General features: G+C 46.8%; 1 protein-coding gene across 1 annotated transcript in view; it reads left to right on the top strand.

Annotated features, from left to right (window-relative positions):
- The window catches only part of POMT2 (protein O-mannosyltransferase 2), a 475,144-nt gene that overhangs the window by 315,741 nt on the left and 144,591 nt on the right, over positions 1-14,812 (top strand). The window contains exons 8-9 of the mRNA XM_086937548.1: positions 1,251-1,333; positions 6,395-6,504. Of these exons, the coding sequence (XP_086793674.1) occupies positions 1,251-1,333; positions 6,395-6,504 (193 nt within the window). The remainder of the gene's footprint in view (positions 1-1,250; positions 1,334-6,394; positions 6,505-14,812) is intronic.

Below are 14,812 nucleotides of genomic sequence, written 5' to 3'. Positions count from 1 at the left end.
AAAAGATCACCTGGATCCCTAGGTATCGTCTTGTTTCGCAGTAGATGTATATCACATTATAGTCAAAGTAGAAAGCTGCACCTCGCCTGGCAACGGCTCAGGATACGAGGGAAGCACCGTTCTCTCCGTCGGTACTTTGCCGCCTTCCTCTGAACCGATGTATAATATGTACCAGTGTTGGAGAACTGGAGTTACAGGTAAGTAACTAATTTCATTCAGTCACATTTTTATTGTATTTCAATTAACTTGTCAGATCTGTTAAAGAAAATCAATATTGTATCTAGTCATTTTGCTTCAAGATCTTCCACATAGACTGATATATTTATGTTTTTATTCATCTTGAGAGGATAGCCATGACTGAGAACTAGAATTAAAATCAACAACATTTTTTATGCCTTTCCCCTCATCTTTGGAAACAAATAAGGTCATTAGAATACTGGAGACATTTTGACATGTATCCGTTTCAGTGGAACTTTCCAAGTGGAGATCATATTATGGCGGCTTATTTCTCCCTGTCTGCAGTGTACTTTATGGATCAGTTTTCCTTATTGTTATTTCAAACAAACAACCACAAGCTTTGGTGCCTATAACCCAGAGGCCAACAGATACTCTCAGAAAGCTTTATACTGTGCATCTCTTCCCTACCTTCTTCCCCAAACATCCCATCACATAAAAAAACTTGTAGAACGCAGGGCAATAACAAGTGTTCCATTTACTACATTGAGGTTTATGGGAGAATCCGCTGGACCTTGAACCACCGACAATCTGGAAAAATAATATGTGCGTTAAGTGTTGCTAAAGGTTGGTATCTGTATAGGCCTGAAGAATGTGTAATACTTGCAAATATCGGGGATAGATCATGCACTACACTTTTAATGGAGTATTTAACAGACGGTGTATGCCCAGTCCTGTGTGAGAATGATCAAGATTGCACTTTAGACAAAATACTCTGCGCTTTTAATAAAGTCCCCCCTCACTTGGATAAATGATGATAGTACCAATCATTTGTCAATAAAGAGAAATAAGCAAGTTGAAACCCATCAATAACACTGTAAAGGTCACGTTTGGGGATCATGCAGTTATTAATTTCTATGATTCAGAAATTGTAATGACGCTTTTAAAGAGTACTTGTGCTTTGTTCAAAGCTCCAACGTTTCATTTGTAGAAATGTACTTTAACAAGAACTCCCCATGGCAGTGTTCTCATGTTTAACACAATTGCCCTACCTTGTCTCTATCGGTCACTTTTAGTGGTCCAGGTGATGGGTTCTTCAGCTCTGCCTTCCAGTCAAGATTGGTTGGGAACAACTTGCACAATGCCTCAATGCCAGAGTGTGAGTATCATTGAACGCTGTCAAATTTGAGAATCCTATGCATCCAGCTGAGTAAGTACATTATACTGAGCACGCTGCAACACAAGGTTCCTGTGCTTGGTGCAAATTGTGTATGCTGTGTATGCTGCAGAACGGGAGTGTCCTATGCATTCAGTGGAGGGTGAGTGTTCTGTGAAGTCTATAGAGTGTTTGTGTACTCTGCATACTACAGATGGTCATTATACTCCGCATGCTACACAGTGGGAGTTTCTTGGGGATTACAGGATGGGCATCCTGTTTACGTTACTACTTGCCTGTCCTGTCTATGCTGCTCAATCAGTATGCTTCAAAGTGTGAATATGACGTGCAAGCTTCAGCAGGTACCAAGAGCATTCTGCTGAGTGTTGAATACTGTGCATGTTAGAGTGTTAGTATCCTCTGCAGGCTGTAAAATATATGTGATTAATACTAAGCAGATGCTCCAAAGATGCATCAATGCACTTTACATAGAACATGTTACAATCAAGTGATAAACAAGTGCACTGGTTTGCTGTTTGACATAGGAGATGCTATTTTAGAATCCAGATGGATCCCAACAGATGCGTTTTGAAGGTCTTCTTGAAAGAAAGAAAGAAAGAAAGAAAGAAAGAAAGAAGGCTAGGCAGAGTGTTTGCTCTAGCCAGGAGTGAATACCTACTTTGGTTGCTGCACATTAAAATGATTGATTCCACACTTATGCTGTTTTGATTCTGGAGCTATTCAGAATAAGAGAGTTCTTCCTTCTGAGTCACTGTTGTCCCCAGATAGGTGTTGGTGTTTGCAAGATGTGATAACTTTTTCATGTGGATCGCTTTGAAATTTTGATATTGATCCTTGCCTCACTGACAAGCTAGTCTTGAAAATATTGAAGAGACATGATCAAACTCCACAATTTGAGTATTCTTTGAGGATTCAGTGTTTGCTGCAAACTCTGATCATCTTGTGTAAACTGCACTGCAATGTGTGGGTACAGTAAGTTGTGCACTGACTGAGCTTTTCCTGTGCTTGCTTAAGAGTGTTTGTAAACTCTACTCGCTTCAGTGTGTGAATAATGTTGCATGCTTCAGTGTACCTCTCCTGTACTCCTCTGTATTGTGCAAATATTCCAAGCTCTCTGGGCATTTGTTCAGTCTAAGAAGGTCTCCATCATGAGATCTGAATTTGTATTCATAAACAGTGAATATATTCGGTTAAGTGCAGGACCCAAGAACACTTTTTCAACAAAGTGAGAACTCCAAAGGCATCTTTTGTATTTATCTTTAATAGTAATATATGTACACAAAACTAACTTTGTGTTAAATTATCAATTTAAAAGAACATAGCATTGTTGACAAAATCATTATTTTTTTCCTCCCTAGAAGCGAAAATAAAGATTAATAAAAAGAAAGCTATCGGTTGCCATATGTCATCAGCCTCACATAGAGGAAAACTGCAATGTCACTTTAAGTCAGCCATGAGGGCCCCAGTGGCCCCAGAATATAGCAGGCTGTTGCCACAATTGCCCTCTTAGGCTAGTAAACATCAAAACTGCATTTTTAGTTGCCTTAACATCAGCCAGGAATGTCAGCGAATTGCAGGCCCTCTCTGCACATCCTCCGTATACCACCTTTTACCGACAAGATGGTTCTATGGACATGTGCCTCCTTCCTTACAAAGGTTGTGACTCCTTTCCATGTAGGCCAGAAAATCACCCTGCTTACCTTCTTTGCTCTGCCTTTCCCCTTCAAAGAGGAGGAGGGACTCCACCATCTGCACCCAAAAAGAGCGTTGTCATTCTACCTTGGCCGTATAAAAGAATTCTGGGTGGACGATCAACTGTTTGTGGGCTACGTAGGAGCTAAAAAAGGGAAGGTGGTGCAGAAACGGACTATCATGAAATGGATGGATCGTTCTGTGTATTAAGATCTCCTGCACATTGGCCAAGGAACAATCCGTGGAGGGTCTGCAGGCTCACTCCACCAGAGCAAAGACTGCAACCGCTGCTTTAGCTTATGGGGTCCAGATCCTGGACATCTCTCAGGCAGCATCGTGGCTTCACTGCACACGTTCGCCAAGAACTACTGCCCGGACAGTGAGATCCTTTGTGATGGGCACGTCACCTGTTCGGTCCTGTGGGACTTTCTAATTTAATTAGTTTTGTAGCCGCACCTCCAGGGAGGTATTGCTTGGGTATCTATTTGAAGGTAAGGAATCTGCTTCTAGAAGTTTCTATAAGATGAACAAGTTACTTACCTTCAGTAATGCCTTATCTGGTAGAGACTCTAGCCACAGATTCCTTACTGACCTCCCATCCTCCCCGCTCTCCGAACCGATTATGGTGTAAGGAACATCCTTCTCAGGGCCTTAGTTTGTCACACCAGTGGTCAGTTCTCATCATTGCTCCGCGCTCCTGGCATGAAAGTCATGAAAGTAACTGACGTTGGTGTGCCCGGGTGATGCCTATATTGATAACCATTGCATGTAACTTCCAACGCAGATGACGCTGATGCAGAGCCGAAAGACTTATCTATTGGTGCACAGGGATACTGCTTGAAAATATTACCGATCCAGTCTGACACCATGGGATATATGCTAAGGTAGGTAACTGTGGCTAGCTAGAATTTCTAAGAGATAAGGTATTTCCGGAGGTAAGTAACTTGATCTTCGCTACATTATTGTATGAGCAAATGTTAATGCATGTGAAAACACTTGTAAATCTTCATCAGTCACAGGTTCTTAGAAGTGCTTAAGCAATTCTTTGTCAATTTCAGGAAAAATCAGACGTAAACAAAACTTAAGTACATACCTACAATTATAAATAAACTACTAATCTTTGCATGGAGGGGCCCATTCATCTGAGGATGAGACACTTGCATTTACCACAACTGAAGGGTCTATCTTCTGGAGTCTAGTGCAATGCAGAAACTCCTGGTTCTCTCAGTCATACTTATTGTCCTTATAATAATGCCAAATCTGCCATGGTTGTCATCTTTCCTGTACAGGAAATTCAGCCCCTAACAACTAGCATAAACGGTTTGAAGCATCTTCACTGGAAGTCACGTTTGTTCTCTTTGCAAATGTAGCTTTACAGAAGTTAAGTTCTGTTGATGAACTGATTCTTCATTATTCTTTGCCCTCGAATACCTCTGCATAAGGACACTCATGGATTTTTACAAGATCGACATGATACCAGAATCTTCTCCTTTCCATGGTCTCAAGTATTGTCACAGTAAATTCTATGTGCTATTCCCTCAAGATTGTTCTTCCTTTCCCAGTCTATTCACAGGTTTGTTTAAAGCGAATAGTATGCTATGTTTGTTGCATGGATAGCCCTTTCTGGAAGTTCATAACTCATTTTTTCCCAGGTACTAAAAAATGTGCAAATACATTTTAAAATTCTTCATGAAGAGGATTGACAATAGCAAAGATAACTTAAGTCATTGTTCTTTGCTTCTGCACACAATGTGTAGGTTTGTTTTTATGTGTAGTAATGTCTTTGTTATCTTTGGATTAGGTGTTCATCTTTAAAGCATGCACATGGTGAAGTTCCATATGATCTGGTGTCTGTCTTTCTTTATGTTCTTCTTTGATTGCCTAATTGTGTCAGAAGACTTTTAGTGTAGTTCTTCTGTTTTTATGCTAAAACAGGATTCTTTTTAAAAGTATTCTGTATATTGCTGCAATTCTGCCTGGTCCATGAAAATTCTCAGGCACAGCAACATACAGGTCATGCAGGTAGGTCTATGACTTTTTTTTTAATAGAAGGCACACACCAAGCCTTGGTAACTTTAGGTACAAAGGATGCGGCATACTCTCTGGCGGAATTTTTTTCCAGGAATTTCAGGGGCCTGTGAAATGTATGGCTTTTATTATTCTCACCTGTTTCCCTAAACTTGAATTTCAAATTGTTTCCATTAATGTTCTTGTGACTTGTAACTGAGCACAGTAAGAGGAATCCTTCTCATTTATCATCATGTCAAAGTTTTTAAAAAATATTTTCCAACAACTTTTACCTTCCAGTGTGGCTACATTCCCCAACATAAACTTAAACAATGCTGTTTTCAGCCTAACTAGTATTTTCCCTCATATTATACAATTTATCAGATCTTTATCTGTAGTCCTGTAATATATAGTTACAGTTTTTTAAATATAAGCTCTAATAACCAATATCCTGAAATGTCATTCCTCTGGGATTAAAGCATCCCTTTTCTTTTACTTTCACAGGTATGTGCCACAAAATTAGGTATTCTTCATTGATTGTCAATTTGCTTTTCTCCGTTTATTCCTCCTTTAAAGGACATGCTTTTCTCTCATTACCATTGGAAAAGTCATCTTAGCTGTAGTCTGACTGAAAAAGGCATGAGCATTAGAAAGAGCTGCCAAAGAACTGTGTTATTGTCTGTGCATGGGTAGCAGAACCCAAGCAACCAGTGGCTGATCATGCTTTCTACATTTATTCTCTTACATCATCAAAGACTTAATTGCAGTTTTATTGTGTTGGAAGCCAAGACTACAGTACTATCTCTTTGAATAACTTATTCTACAGGTGTCCTATGAAACCTTAGTAGAGTGAAGTTTACTCTAAAATGCACTCAAACTTGCCATGGACACCCTCACTACCTTGGTGGAAAGGCGGGTGCTGGATGGCTGAGTAGGGGCACCCCAGCCGCTGGGCAAAGAATATGTCCCTCGCAAGTCAGTTTTATGCACTGAGGCTTGCAACACCCCTCCCCCTTAGCAGATTAAGATTCTTTAAAAAGGAAACAACTGTATATGAACCCCATCAACTATACTGTAGAAATGTACTAAGGAACTCAAATGTACCTGCGTATCAATTAAAATGTAATTATGTTATGACTGTCACGTGGTTGCAAAGCTTCAGATATGATAGACTTCTACAGATACATGGCTATAGGTACGCTGGAGTCTAAATATATCCGTAATACAATGTAGAAGTGAATATTATTTGTTGTACCGGGCACTTCACAAATTTTCAAACAGCCAAGGGTTTTTTTCAGTGTATGCCAGATTCCTTTATGTGTAACGCCTCTGCTTTTTTTACAGATTTGGCATATGGTTCTGTGATAACTCTGAAGAATGTACGCACTGCTTCAGGCTATCTGCACTCTCACTGGCACCTGTACCCAGAAGGTGTGGGTGCGCGTCAGCAGCAGGTCAGTACTTCCTATTGCCACAGTATTATTGTGATGACATATGTGGCTTTAGCTCTAAGAAAGTGACAATGGATTAAGAAAATGTCTTGGTTTCATTTTTTACTTCAGAGATTAAAAGAGAAAAAGCCGTGACACAATCCTATTTACAATTCTTTAAGGACTTTAACACCATCGCTGGTAGTGATATTTTCCTCCTGTGCTGATATTTCATGAATCCAATTGTTCATGACGAGCTCAGCTCGTCATCAGCACAGCTCCACTGTGCCTCATGACGAGCTGAGCTCGTCATGAGCATCGAAGGGGTTAAATGTTAACCCTCAACAAAGAAAGGCAAGAACAGACAATAATGACAGTTGTTTGAAAGTAGAGGTTTATATGCTTCCTTGCGTCCATAACCATAATCACTACATCCAATTTGATCCCCTTTTAGATATTTCAGATGCCATTCTATTGCCAAGAATATTATAAAAGGAAATCTTGAAATGTGCAGTGAATATTTAAGACTATTGTATGCAACTATCTAGAGTTTCAACCTCTCCATCCCTCAATCTTCTAGTTTGTCTATAGTGCATGTTCAATTGACAATATCAAGTTGGCCAACTTAAATAAACTTTACGTTGTGCAAGTAAATTGTACAACATAGTGAATTAAATCTCCAATCCAGCAGCTGTGGCATACCTGAACCTATTTTTCTTTTGGTTACATTTTTCTTATTGTTTCACCTAGAAATCTCGAGTGATGTTTTGGCGAGGCAAAAGCAGGAGTTTGAGGAAACTGAGAAGTACCCTATTTCATTTCATGTTAAATATCTTTCAGTGTTCAGTAGTGTTTACCAAATATGCCACCACCGTGAGAGGGGTTGACAAATCATGTCCATTCATTTGCTGAATGACGTACACACTGTGCCAATTGTGCACCCATATTTACAATGTTTTATTGACAGAAACTGTGATAGAGGATATGAATGACATCAGAGAGGTAGACTGCAGTAGAATAAGCAATTTGTGCTTACTAGAACATGCAAATGGTTTACGATTTGTGAAAGGGCAAGAGAACATAAACTGCTTAGCAAGAACACCAAGGAAGAGATTTAACATTATCTAGCCATCTGACCTCACAGCCCTCCCTCTGCTCACCCAACTGATTCTTCATTTGATGTAGTGCTGCTCTAACACCCCGGTAGTGCATAAACCTCGACACTTCAGGAATCGTCACAGAGAGTGAAGATTGATACTCCGCTAAGAAACAAAATAAATGTATTTTGAAATCAGACACACATACCAGTGACTAATTTAAGTATTCATTGTGTACATAACTTTAATGTGATCTTTTTCCACAATATACTCTATTTGTTGTTTTCTTGATAATAGCATAGCATATCAGTGGTAACTACTTCCCCCCACATACCCAATTATTTGGCAGCCTGGTGTGTATACCCTCAACTCTGAGGCATGTGCTCTTCCAAATAAGTTGGTTGCCGTAGATTGAAACTGCTTATGAAGACAGATTTTAATGCCAGTAGCAGGAATAGGAAGAGCACATTTGGCAAGGTAACCATATTTATAATGCCTACCCTCCCACTACAAAAGAATATCCCCATGTGCCTAGACTATATCATTGTCTAGATTTTCTTCAGCAGGAAAGAAATTGAAGGATACCAGTTGGGCTCAGAGCGTACAATATGTACACCTAGGTAGGTAACTATAGAATTAACTCATTTCCGTGGGTGGGAAGCTGTCAGCCCATTAAGTTTAAAGGTATTTATGCCCATAACTTCAAATGTCTGCTAATTCACCGATTATCTGTGGGAGGTAGTGCATGCGGTCCTATATAGTGACCGTTACATATTCTGCAGATAAAAGTAGCTTGGAATCATTCCTTTCTGCTCTCACCTCACAAATGTCTGCTTTGCAGCATGTCCTGAATGCAAGCAGTTCCACATACAGGGCAAAGAGCAGAATCAAAAGAGGGCACTCCATCTCGTGCAATTTGTGTATCTATCATCTGTAATGTAATCCTATTCACTCTAAGCCTAGCCTTTGGTCGTGGTTAATTTTCCAAATTCAGGAACAAATGCGCGTTCCGAGCCCGACCGTATGTATTTCAGACAGGAGCTCAGTTGAAGGGTCTCTTACGCATCTAGGGAGAAAAGCAAGACATTTTTTCCACCCTTTTTTCTTTTTTTAGCATTTTCCACCAGAAGCAGGACCCTCTTCTTATTATTGCTACACTGGCAACTGATCACTGATCCAGATTGATCTGAATTCACCACCCTCAGTATCTAAGGCTGCCAGGATCTCAGTAAAAATAATATCTGAAAGAAACAGGTTAGTATTAGATTCCTTACCTTAGAATATCCCCAGGCGTCAGACTGGATCCAGAAACGTTTGCGTAGCAGTACCCTTGCGCGCCGGTAGGCGCGTCTGCGGCTATGCATCCGTCGTCGTTGGCGCCGAGATGATGTCGCCGGAGTACTTAGACGCCGCCCTTGTGCGCTGCCGTCAGTTCTTCTTTTTTCTGCACCAGCAAGCGCTGATCTGGAAAAAGTTGTACCCTTAGTCAATTTGACTAACTTTTTCGATCCTTTTTGATCATCTTTCAAAGTCTCTCAACACCATCGGTGCTGGTAGGGATGCCTGGGTTCAAACCCTGCGTTGATTGACCGACCCCCATCGCCGGTGGCTTCACTGTCTGGGCCCCGACCACGACGACAAGTCCTGCTCCGACTGCCGGGCCCTGACGTCCAAAGCTAGACAGGAGCGGTCCCGCAAGCGACTCGAGCTCCGGCAGTCCCGGTCCGGAAGGAGGTTGAGGGACCGGTCGCGGGGCCGGAGTCACCACAGTTCCGGGAGTCATCATCAGTCTTCGGGCTCGAAGTCCTCAGGTAAGAGGCACAAGAAGTCAAAGAGGCGACATCGCTCTTCTGACTCCCCCCGACGCTTGCGCGACGCGGCCGGGTGTTCGGGCGACACCGCTCCCGCGCCCCTGCCGGAGGCGCAGACGACGCGGCCTGCTCCATACCCGCCAGTCCTTGGGCAGAACGCGACGCCGGAGGAGATCGAGGCCTTCCTCATGGCCATGAAGTCGCTCACTCCTCCGGGTTCCGCGGTGCCTTCTGGCCAAGCGGCCCCGACTGGGTCCCCAAGCGGGCCGGTTGCTTCGGCCCCGGCGCAGTCGGGTGCATCGGCCCCGGCGCCGTCGGCGACTTCAGGCACCACGCCGCAGGGCCCCGCCGGATCCGGCTCTGGGTTGTCGCTGGTCGACCTCACGACCTCGCCGGCACCGGCCCCCAGGGTGTCGCGCCGGCGCCGTCCCGGGTCCTACCCTCGATTCGGGTCCGGCATCGGAGCGACGCCGCTCGGCGCCGTATTCGACACCGCTAGGAGATTTCTATTTCGACGACCCGGCCCCATCCTTTGAACCTGAGTAGCAGGCGATGGGTGGCGAGGGGGATTGGGAGGGGTCCAAGGACCCTCTGGCACGTGAGTGCCAGTCTTCTCAGGACTGGGCAGGTGAGCTAGGGGAGGCCAGTGGACTGGACACTTCGCCCGACGGTTTTATCTCCCATCCTACCGTGGCTACGGAGGAGGGGGCTGCCTATAGTGTGGTGCTGACGCGGGCTGCCAAGGCCTTGGGCCTTGAGCTTCCCGTCGAGGCCGTTAGGACTAACCTCCTCACTGAGGTCCTTAAACCGCAGGCAAGCTCGGCTGAGCCTCTGCTGCCGTTTAATGAGGCCTTGTCAGACGTTCTTCTGGGCACTTGGTCACCCCTGAGAGCCTGGTCATCCAGGCCTCTAACTCCCAGACCGCATTCCCGACGGCTCCCCCCGATCGGGAATCCAAGAGGTACGAACAGTATGGTAAAAAGATGTTCTCCTCACTTAGTTTGGGGTTGCGGTTAGTCAACACTGCGTGCCTCTTGGGCCGTTACACCCACTCTCTGTGGGACACGGTCGCGGACGTGCTGCCTCAATGTCCGGAGGGGGTCCGGACTAAACTCACCCAAGCCCTTGTGGAGGGTCGAGATGCTGCACGGTATTTCATCCGGTGTGGGCTGGATACCACGGACTCGCTGGGCAGGGCGATGGCAACGACGGTGGCGATTTGTCGCCACGCCTGGCTGAGGTCCGCCAACTTTTCGGCTGATGTCAAAATACCCTTATGGACATGCCGTTGGATGGCCGTCGCCTCTTTGGCGATAAGGCAGACAGTGCTCTTGAGCGCTCTAAGGATTCCAGGGCTACGGCCAAGTCCTTGGGCCTCTCGGCCCACGCCAGCAAACTGTTTCCTTTCGTGGCCAAAGAAGCGGCGCCCCCACACGTTCTGCCAGCCACGGCCTGCAGACTAACATCCAGCGTGGTGGCGGATGTGGTAACCGCCGTGGCGGCGGTCGGGGACAACGGCGAGGTCAGTCCACACCTACCCCTGCAGCATCCGCCTCGGAACCCTCCTAATCCGAGCTTTCAGGCCCATGTGACGCCAGTCGGGGGCAGAGTTCGCCATCACCTCCTCCACTGGCGCACCGTCACATCGGACAGGTGGGTGCTGCAAATCGTCCGAAGGGGCTACTCCCTCCCCTTTGAGGCGACCCCTCCAGTCATGCCTCCGCAGTACCACCGCGTGTCGGGGGATCACTTTAGTCTTCTGCAAGAGGAAGTTACGGCCCTCTTGGCCAAGGGGGCCATCGAGCGCGTTCCTGTGCCAGAAGTAGGGTGCGGTTGTTACTCCCACTACTTTATGGTTCCCAACAAGGGCAAAGGGGGCCTACGCCCTATCTTGGACCTGCAGAACGTTAACGGCTTCCTCCGGAAGGGAAGTTCAAGATGCTGACTTTGGCTCAGGTCCAGGAGACTGGATGCTAGCTTTGGACTTGCAGGATGCTTATTATCCCATCCCCGTACTGCCGACCCACCGGCGTTACCTGCAGTTCACGGTAGGCCACGAGCACTTTCAGTTTACCGTGCTCCCCTTCGGCCTTACCAGCGCCCCAAGGATGTTCACGAAAGTGATGGCGGTGGTCGCAGCTCATCTTCGCAGGTTAGGAGTTTCAGTCTTCCCCAACCTCAACAACTGGTTGTTGAAGGCGGGCTCGCCCCAGACAGTCGTCCGCCATTTCCAGACTACGGCCGACCTCCTGCACCTGCTGGGGTTCTCTATTAATGTGCCAAAGTCACAACGGTGTCCCTCTCAGAAGCTCCTCTTCATCGGAGCGGTTCTAGACTCGGCGCAGTTTCGGGTTTATCCTCCCGAACAGCGGGTTCGGGATATTCAAGCTCTGATTCCGATCTTTCAGCCGTTATCCTGAGTCTCGGTCAGATTGACGCTGCGGCTTCTGGGGCTGATGGCCTCCTGCATCCTTCTGGTGCTTCATGCCCGGTCGCGGATGCGGGCTCTGCAGTGGGACCTGAAGTTTCAGAGGGCCCAGCATCAGGGCAATTTGTCGAACCATGTCTTGATCTCGGAGGGCACTGCAAGACAGTTGCAGTGGTGGCTCACGGACCGCGATTTGGTCAGCGGCAGATCCCTCTCCCTACCCCAACCGGAGCACGTAGTTGTGACGGACGCGTCCCTCCAGGGCTGGGGGGGGCCACATGGGAGAGGCGGAGATCAGAGGCATCTGGTCTCTGGCTGAGTCCTGGCTCCACATCAACCTTCTGGAGCTGCGGGCGATCCGGCTTGCACTGAAGGCATTCCTCCCCTCTGTCCGGGGGAGTGTAGTGCAGGTGTTCACAGACAACACCACCGCCATGTGGTACTGCAACAAATAGGGCGGGGTGGGGTCGTGGACCCTATGCCAGGAGGCTCTGCGCCTCTGGCAGTGGCTGGAACATCAGGGCGTGATCCTGGTGGTTCAACACCTGGCAGGCTCCCTGAACGCCAGGGCGGACAAACTCAGCCGTCGGTGCATGATGGATCACAAATGGCGTCTAAACTCGGACGTGGTGCAAGGCCTCTTTCAGCAGTGGGGAGAGCCTTGGTTAGATCTATTCGCCACAGAAGAGAACGCGCAATGTCATCAGTTCTGCACGTTGGAATTTCCAAGGCGGCACTCGCTCGGAGACGCTTTTCGTCGCGAGTGGAGCTGCTGTCAGTTGTACACCTTTCGGCCTATACCACTTCTGCCTATAATGCTGAAGATCAGACACGACCGGGCCCAAGTTATCCTTGTGGCTCCGGACTGGGCACGAAGATAATGGTATCCCGAGCTACTCAGCATGTCTGTCGATCCCCCAATTCGTCTGCCTCTTCAGGAGGACCTTCTGACACAGCAGCAGGAGACGGTCCTCCACCTGAACCTGTCCAGTCTCCACTTACATGCGTGGAGATTGAACGGCGGCAGTTGAGGCCATTTGACTTGCCTCCTGAAGTCTGTAATGTGATTCTGGCAGCCAGGCGTCCCTCCCCAAAATCGGTATACGCCTGCAGGTGGAACACATTTGTGGCATGGTGCACAGCAAAGACTGTGGATCCCCTTTCTGCCCCTCTTTCAGAGGTTCTCCTCTTTCTTCTCTCTCTTGCCCAGCAGGGCTCTGCTCTGGGCACTATCAAGGGCTACCTCCCTGCTATTTCCGCCTTCTTAAGGCTCCCTCATCAGCCCTCTTTGTTCAAGTCCCCATTTGTAAATAGGTTTTTGAAGGGCTTCACTCATATGTTTCCTCCTGTTCCTTTCGTGATGCCTCAGTGGGACTTGAACCTTGTTCTGACCTATCTAATGTGCGCTCCTTTCGAGCCACTTCATAACGGTCCTCTTCGTCTCCTTACTCTGAAGACTGCATTCCTGGTTTCCATCACCTCTGCCAGGAGGGTGAGTGAGCTCCAGGCTCTTTCCTCTAAACCTCCCTTCCTTTCTGTCCAGCCGGACAAAGTTGTATTGCGGACTCGACCCTCTTTCCTGCGCAAGGTAGTCACAGCGTTCCACATCGGGCAGTCCATCATCTTGCCTACCTTCTTTCCGCCTCCGCATCCCTCGAAAGAGGAAGAGTGGCTCCACCGTCTGGACTCAAAACGTGCGCTCTCATTCTATTTGGATCGCACACACCAGTTCCGGTGGTTACGTGGGCGCTAAGAAAGGTCGGGCGGTGCACAAGCGGACCATCTCTCGGTGGGTCGTGTTGTGCATCTAGGTATGCTACTTCCTGGCTAAAAAGGAGCCTCCTTTTGGGCTGAGGGCCCATTCCACTCGGGCCACGACGGCTACTACTGCCCTGGGTCGGGGAGTCCCCTTGCAGGACATCTGTCAGGCAGCTGTGTGGGCCTCGCTGCACATGTTTGCAAGATACTACTGCCTGGACAGCCGAGTCCGGAGAGATGGCTTCTTTGGCCGTTCCGTTCTCCAGGACTTTCTGGTGTGATCATTGGTTTGCAGACTCACCACCGGGGTTGGTATTGTTGGGGTATCTATTCTAAGGTAAGGAATCTAATACTAACCTGTTTCTTTCAGATGCACAAGTTACTTACCTTCGGTAACGATATATCTGTAAGAAACAGTAGTTAGTATTAGATTCCTTACCGCCCCACCCATCCTCCCCGTTCTGCGAACCGATATCTAGGGTTAAGGTCACCCCCTTTCAGGGCCCTAGTTTCATGGCACCAGTGTTGGTTTTTATCATGGCTCTGCGTTTCTGGTGCGGAAAAGCTGTGTATAAGAACTGACGCCAGCGCGCGAGGGCGGCGTCTAAGTACTCCGACAACGTCATCCCGGCGCCAACAATGACGGACGCGTAGCCGCAGACGACGCCTACCGACGCGCAACGGTACTGCTACGCAAAAGTTTCCGGATCCAGTCTGACGCCTGGGGATATTCTAAGGTAAGGAATCTAATACTAACTCCTGTTTCTTACAGATATATTGTTACCGAAGGTAAGTAACTTCTGCATCATCCAGATTCTGGAGCGAGATTGACCTATATGGGCCATGCCTCTATGCCTTCATGCCTGGTTTATGAATCGTGGTGCTCACAGCCTCAAGCATGGAGGAAAGTAAGCGTTCCCGTCTACCCAAAGGTATTGAATAGTTGCATCAGTTTTGATTCTAGTTTCTCCACACAGGGCTCATATAATATAGTCATGTAGCCATCCCGCCCTGGTGCTTTCCTCAGTTTCAATTGTTCTCTCACTTGTATGACTTTGTCTATCTCATTCGGGGCTTTTGAGTATTCAAGACCATAGATCCTCCATCAGCCTATCATAAGCCTTTATTTCGCTTTTACTCTCTAGTTCCTCACTGTAGGGTTCCCGGTAGAAGGAACTGAAAACCTCTGCTGTCCTAATATCATCTATAGACATCACCTCTACAGTAGAATTGCCCCT

The sequence above is a fragment of the Lissotriton vulgaris genome, chromosome 9, assembly GCF_964263255.1.
Source record: "Lissotriton vulgaris chromosome 9, aLisVul1.2, whole genome shotgun sequence".
Classification (NCBI taxonomy): Eukaryota; Metazoa; Chordata; class Amphibia; order Caudata; family Salamandridae; genus Lissotriton; species Lissotriton vulgaris.
This window is presented reverse-complemented; position numbering and strand designations above follow the sequence as displayed.